The 7,500-nt window shown below is 34.2% G+C and overlaps 2 protein-coding genes across 3 annotated transcripts in view; one reads left to right on the top strand and one right to left on the bottom strand.

Moving 5' to 3' along the window:
- Nucleotides 1-3,719, bottom strand: part of LOC113803863 (AH receptor-interacting protein) — a 14,950-nt gene extending 11,231 nt beyond the window's left edge. Inside the window, exons 1-5 of the mRNA XM_070117650.1 lie at nucleotides 3,479-3,719; nucleotides 2,857-3,036; nucleotides 2,208-2,385; nucleotides 1,590-1,776; nucleotides 556-698 (exon numbers count right to left, since the gene is read on the bottom strand). Of these exons, the coding sequence (XP_069973751.1) occupies nucleotides 556-698; nucleotides 1,590-1,776; nucleotides 2,208-2,385; nucleotides 2,857-3,036; nucleotides 3,479-3,553 (763 nt within the window). The 5' untranslated portion in view covers nucleotides 3,554-3,719. The remainder of the gene's footprint in view (nucleotides 1-555; nucleotides 699-1,589; nucleotides 1,777-2,207; nucleotides 2,386-2,856; nucleotides 3,037-3,478) is intronic.
- Nucleotides 3,720-4,597: 878 nt separating this feature from the next.
- Nucleotides 4,598-7,500, top strand: part of Ufc1 (Ubiquitin-fold modifier conjugating enzyme 1) — a 6,918-nt gene continuing 4,015 nt past the window's right edge. Inside the window, exons 1-3 of one of the 2 annotated variants that reach the window (XM_027354652.2) lie at nucleotides 4,598-4,682; nucleotides 6,584-6,720; nucleotides 7,122-7,253. In XM_027354652.2, the coding sequence (XP_027210453.1) occupies nucleotides 6,598-6,720; nucleotides 7,122-7,253 (255 nt within the window). In that variant the 5' untranslated portion in view covers nucleotides 4,598-4,682; nucleotides 6,584-6,597. The remainder of the gene's footprint in view (nucleotides 4,683-6,583; nucleotides 6,721-7,121; nucleotides 7,254-7,500) is intronic. The other variant, XM_027354659.2, reaches the window with a different exon arrangement.

Here is a 7,500-nt window from a genome sequence, read left to right as displayed (position 1 = left end):
ATATATATATATATATATATATATATATATATATATATATATATATATATATATATATATATATATATATATATATATATATATATATATATATATGTATATATATATATATATATATATATATATATATATATATATATATATATATATATATATATATATATATATATATATATATATATATATATATATATATATATATATATATATATATATATATATATATATATATATATATATATATATATATATATATATATATATATATATATATATATATATATATATATATATATATATATATATATATATATATATATATATATATATATATATATATATATATATATATATATATATATATATATATATATATATATATATATATATATATATATATATATATATATATATATATATATATATATATATATATATATATATATATATATACTTAGCAATAGATCCAAGATAGAGACAGTATGAAGGAAAGAAAGGAAAAATAAGAAACGCGAGAGTACAAAGAAAAAGGCTGGTAGAAACAGCTCCACTTACCAGGGTCCTTGTCAAGCACAGTTGTACAATGTTCAATGACAGTATAGTACTCTCCCTGAAGCAACTGGCACTGCGCAAAGTTTAAGAGTAGCGGCATTTTCATTTCATTTAGCTTGTTCCACTCCTCATCATTTGGTTTTTCTCTGGAATGGGAGGAAAATAAAATGATTTGGAAGCTGTAACTGAAAATAAGGGGAGGGAAGGAGCTCGGATGGGAGGAATATATGTTTGAGCAGAAAATATGTAGAGAGAAGAAGGAAGATGAAGAAGTCAGTCTCTTTACCTTCCACATTCACAAACTTGCCTCATGCCTGACAGCCTTCCCAAAGACAGCCTGCCCCAAGAACCTGTCCGGATTTTGTCCATTTCCATTCATACATCCTTACCAGGGGCCGGATTATCAAAAGAGCCTCAAGTTAAGGCACGCTGGAAGCCTTAACCGTCCTGCTGTATTTCCCTTGTATATGAGCGAAAATAGTTGATTTCCCGACCGTCGTAAAACGTGAAAAGCCGCTCTCCCCCTACCTTCACCAAAGGTTCCTTCACTTGCACCAATATGGCAGGGCCCTTGCTCTGTGTATGGGTATGTAAGATCGCTCAGCTGTAAGTTAAGGCGCCTTAAGGAGATACAGCGCCTTAACGCGTCTGAGAATCTGGCCCCTGGTCTTCCTGCACACCGTTGCTATTGCCTTACCCTTTTCCATACCTTCCTCTCCTCTACCTCCGTAGACATAAATATGAAAACCAAGAGGATTTCCAAATTGTTGTCTCATCTTTCAGTAAACCCACTAAATTGTAAAGGGGGTGTTTTTTCTAGCAAAGATGATAGTGGCAACTACTGTCTCAGTATCAATATAAATACAACTATACAGAATAACCAGAGAAGGAATGTTTGGACTTCTTACAAATTTCTTATTCCTTTTTCACCAATCATCACTGTACACAATCAGGTGTGTATTAAAATCAAAAGCATACGAATCTCCATACATCACATCCGTAGCTGCTTTTACAAATATCAAAAGCAGAGCCCTCACCTTAACATGAGTTGCTCTAATCTGCCGAGGGCTTCAGAATATTTTGTACTAGCTTCTTTGTAGTTGCCCTCCTTATAACGTGTGTTGCCCTCCTCTCTCAAGGCTGGGATGCTGCTTATTCGCTCACTGTCATTCATGGCCCAGAACTCTTTCTGATATGAATTGGGAGATTCTACCTTGAAGAGATCTAGCAGGGGGAAGAAACAAAGGTTAGGCTCCTATGCATACTATAGGCAGTGGAAGGACAACATACTTTGGGAATTAGGAAGGATAAATATAAGGCTCAATCACATCCCTTGCATATTGGAAGAATAAACTTTTGGTTCTTCTACATTGTTTGAGGATTGGAAAGGACACACATGGGTTCCTCCACATCCTGTGTGACTTGAAGGACCTTAAACAAACATGAACATTAGCTGCATTCTGAACTAAATGAAAAAGGAAATCAAATTCAACTCCCAGTCTTATTAATACCCATTACCAAATGGACACCAAAAACCTTTTTCAGTATCAAATTACTTTAGCACAGAACATAAACTCCCTTTACAGACTTAGAATTAACAGAACAAAATACAAAATACAAAATGGGCACAGTGGATACAGACAAAGTACACCTACCAATAGTGAAAGTGAGATTCCTTGGCGTCTTCACTAAATCATCTAGGTCTGCAAATCCGAGGCCTTCTTTGAATCCCATGCCGCAGCAATGGTGGGGCTTCTTCTCTTTCTTCTGTGGTGTGTCTTTGCTATAAGCATCGCGGAGTGTTTTGGACACCAGGGGATAGGAAGTTAATAACTGCAGAAACGGAAGGGAAAGATTAGGGCAAAAAGAGTGACTAGAGAGATATTGTTCATGCTCAAATGCTCATCTGTGAGATTGATTCTGCCTTCCTGCTTGTCTGTTTCTGTTCTTGGTCTGCTCTTTACTTTAAAGCATCATATTTTTTCTCTTTCTTTTTCTCACTGTAACTTTCTTTCTCTCCATCTTTCCCACCTATTCCTCCATCCTATTAACTGATCTTAACTCCCTCTTTGCTTATCTATTCACCTCTTCTTATCTGTTTCCTTCCTCCCTTTAATCTTCCTTTCATCCTTCTCTCCTGCTCATCCTTCCTCTCCTCTCTTTTCCACTACTTTTCTCTCCCTTCTAACCTTCTTCATTCCTCCCATTCTCCTCATCTTTTACTATTTCCTTCTCCTGTTCTCTCCTTCCTTCTTTTGCTTCCCCTCTCTCTTCCTTCCTCCATGATCAAAAAGAATCACTCACCGACTTATCGACTGTAAAAGCTGCCACTTCCCCAGGCAACATGGTGCGAATGCATGCTTCCCAGACTTCAAGCTTAAACTTCTTGCCCAGAATAAGTTCCACAGGATTTTTCCAGTCATGGCTGTTATCAATGAGTACTGGGGTCTCTTCACAAGTTTCCGTTTTCAGGTGAAAGGTGACCTATTAGGAAAGAAAACGACAAGTAACCTATTCTGTTCAGGATAAATCTAAATATGAATGATAATGAGGCTCTTCATCACTCAGCAAATTTTTCATGAGATTTTGAAAGCATTTGGATTATTTTAGATTATCATGAAATGGCATGTAAGCTAAAAATGAAAAGAAGTTATTATGGTTCACAAAAATTACAATATCTTTTTAAAATCTAATTTCATGTTAAAATGTCATAGAAAACAAATTTATAACTGGCTTGGCCTATCGAGTAAGATATAAACCTGCGCAGTAAAATTTATAAAACAAACATCTAACAAAGACAGTACATATTAAAACTTTAAGCAAATTCTTATCATTTTAGACATATTTCACGGGGATTATCGGAAGTCGATACATGACAGGTCCACAGGTCATCTATATCATTAAACAGGTGAAATAACGCTCCAACCTTCGTCCCATCCTGGTAACCTGAATCTCCTTTCCCTGGGTGCACCACCGTCTTTTTAATGAGCTTGTCGTCCATCTCAGCCAAAGGAATTCCACAGAACTGCAGAAGAATTCCCGAAGTTTTAGCAGAAGGTGCAGGACATCCGGCCGAGATGAGAGCCCGAGAAGGTAAACATTGCCTGTTCGGTCGAGTGCTCTTGGCTTTGTCCGTGAGCTTTTACACGTTATGCATCAATTTCTGTGAAAAAAGGATGATACTATATTGTATGATATTTTATTGATTCTATTCTTGTGCTTTTGATCCTCCTTTAACTATGTGAAATACCTTTAGATATCTCTATGCAATTACGATAAAGAATGATTTTCATTCGAACAAGTTATATCTAAAATAAGTTTACCTGTCCAGAATATTCTCAATAATTACGGTACATAATGAAAACACGTTCCTAACACAACATGAAATGTCTTTCTTTTCGAGCTCTTGTGTAAAAATGGAACCTATAGCATATCATTCACATATGCTAGGCAACAAAATATAAGTTTTGTTGTTATATTAAATTGTTCATAAACCTGTCTTTATTACTAGTGGACATTTAAAAATTTCCCTAATATATTTTGAAATTTCATTAAGAAACGATGTTGTCTTCAGCATATATATATACATACATACATACATATATATATATATATATATATATATATATATATATATATATATATATATATATATATATATATATATATATATTTACGTCCCTATCCCTGTCGTAAGTTGTCAACAAATTATACCAAACAAGAAATAAATCTTATCATAATGGTGGTTTGACGTTTAAATGGGTTCTTTGACTCTCATGTATCCACTGGTGACATATAATAGCGAAAAAATTATAACATATGAAAACAGTATGACATATTTACATAAGAGCGTTTCTGTTCTTTGAAGTAGCTAAATATTGTACAATAAACAAACCTCTCTAGCAAACTAACAGTGATTAAAATAAAATATGATTATTGTTAACAACTAACCATACATAAAATCCTTCTAATAACCTTTAACACGATATCTAAACACACATATATATATATATCTATATATATATATATTAATTTATCGGAGCAACAAAATGTTTGGTGTCACCTGGACATGGCAACACTGTCAGAGTGTCAACACGAAATAGCCTGAGAAAGTTTTGTAGCAGCTGTTGGTAAGGCTTTCGTATTTTCTCACTTTATTCCCAAATTTACACTTCTTCGCCTGTTTGTACGTAGAAAACTGAGAATATAATTGTTGCTTATCCTCAATTTCCTTATTTTGATATAAGACAGTTGCTGAGAAATGAAGGAAAAGACTGCCTCATGTAAGATTTGTTCTTTTTATTAACATGGTCTTATATAGACATGTATTGGATATTCTTTTACGTAACTAGAGTGTTGCCAACTGTTACCCTTCCATTTAACACACACATTGATTTCTTCATTTTCAAAGTAAACAGAACATGGGTTTCTGAGGAGGAACCCACACAACTGGGTACAGGTAAATTTCCAGCCAGCCGCCTTTTAGACGAAAAATAATATATGCTAACTCTAGAGTTAGTGATTCTAAGAAACTTATCTTCTGTGTTCTTCAGACGTACACCAGATATCAAACACGTAGCTTACAATACACTTGTATGCCAACACTCGAGTACTGCACGGCTGTATGGGTCCCTTACACAAAGTATAACATTGAGAAGCCGGAAAAAGTCAAAACAAGGGCTGCCAGGTTTATTACACACAACTACACACATATGCCTGGTATTACAACTTGTATAACTATAACAACATAACTATTACAATCATATGCAAGATTACAAACAACCTTATGGACATTATCAAATATGAATATCTACTTGTAGCACGTACACGCAACACATGGAACTCTCATAACAGTAAATTCGTCACATACCACACCGACACTGACTCTTACAAGCACTTATTCTTTCCATGTACCATAAACGACTGGAACAGGCTACCCCAACACGTCATTGAATCAAGAACACTTAATGCCTTCACTGACAAACTGAACAAACACATTACGCTACAAGCACCTTCACAAACACCAACACTGCCACTTACACCCTAATCCTTTCCCCCACCCCTAGCAACCAGCTGCATATCTATGTGATATGTACAGATAAGCACCCTGCATATTATTTATTGGGTAGGGGGGGGGGTCTGCAGCATATCTACATATATTAGTAGTAGAAGATGAGGGGAATCTATAGGTACTGGTATTGTTCCAATTGACTGTGTATAAGCCTTTCAAACATTTATCTATATTTTACTTAAAGTAAAGGTATACCCACAATCAATTGGACACGAAAAACCACAGAGACGCAAATAATCGCACTGGCCTTTGTGTCTTCAGCGTGACAATATGGAGTGCAAAAACCAACCTGGTAATTTGCCATTACATAAGGAACAAGTTCAAGTTTTCTCTTGCCAAATATAAGTGATTGTTAGGTACCTGTAGACCTATCCCAAAAACACTTATTATTTCTGATGCTGCCCTGCACGCAAATAGTAAATAGGCTCAAGAATTGTCGAGATGTAATGTAATGTTAGTCAAAGATTTACAATTATTTCAAGTCAAAGAATGATGAAAGGCATCAAATAGTAAAACATTAGGAAAGTGAAAAGAATGAGAAACAGGTAGGAAGAAGAGGAAAGGAGAAGGAGAAGGATTTGCTAGCTACAATTTTATATATATATATTTTTTTATGATATGGAAGTAAAAACACATCAAAGAATCTGAAAGTGAGGCTTCTTTTGTCGGATATTTCATGGTAGAGTTCTCATATATTCTGAAAAATATACCCCTCTATAGTAATGTTTATGTTAATATGATATGTTCATCCATGCGTGACCTTGTATAGTATTGTTATGTATCTCTATATCTTCTATATTTATCTTCATCCTTAAACATTTCACCATATGTATTATATAAGTATCTCTGCATATCCTAATATCATTATATATCCTACTGGTATCACTATATATCCTACTGGGAATGAAAAACAAAATATAGAACAAGATTTTAAGAAATAAACTCAAAATGCTTCCACAGGAATTATCACAAAGATGGTGGACGAAGCAACTAGGAAAACTTTGGCCTCCATCCCCCTGCTGCGGACGAAGGCTGGCCCCAGAGACAAGGACGCCTGGGTTGTGCGCTTGAAAGAGGAGTATCAGGCTCTCATTAAGGTAGATTCTAGCGGAGGGTTTCTCGGTTGCTGTATTTTAGAATTTAAGATACTGTTTTATTTTGAATGCATGAATGCATTTCTAGGAGTGATTGAAATACATACATGAGCAAATAACATCAAAGAGGAAGTTGTTTATAAAGGAGATTGTAGTGTATCAACTATTCATAAACTGTTTGTGTTTTTAGTATCCTATCAGTTAATTTCTTTATCTTGTTCTCTTTTCTATTAAGTACTCAATCGTCGTTCATTTATTCATTCGAGTGGTCTCCAAATTGGGTAGGGCTGTATGCACTTACGAATTTGAAATGGATCAGAGTTAGTCTACATAATTTTTCTGTGGTTTCATTTAGTTATCAGACCTAATTGTGATTAACTAATCCAAATCTAATGTCTCCGCAGTATGTCCAAAATAATAAAGACGCCGACAATGACTGGTTCCGTCTCGAGAGCAACAAAGAAGGCACAAAGTGGTTTGGGAAGTGCTGGTACGTCCACGAACTTTTGAAGTACGAGTTTGAAGTTGAATTTGATGTGAGTAACTTTCTTTTTTTCTTGTTTACCTTTTTCCTTATCATTTGGTTATTATATGTATATATGTATATATGTATATATGTATATATGTATATATGTATATATGTATATATGTATATATGTATATATGTATATATGTATATATGTATATATGTATATATGTATATATGTATATATGTATATATGTATATATGTATATATGTATATATGTATATATGTATATATGTATATATGTATATATGTATAT

This window comes from Penaeus vannamei, chromosome 41, assembly GCF_042767895.1.
Source record: "Penaeus vannamei isolate JL-2024 chromosome 41, ASM4276789v1, whole genome shotgun sequence".
Taxonomy (NCBI): Eukaryota; Metazoa; Arthropoda; class Malacostraca; order Decapoda; family Penaeidae; genus Penaeus; species Penaeus vannamei.
Note: the sequence above shows the minus strand (reverse complement) of the source record. Positions and strands in the feature narration are given on the sequence as shown.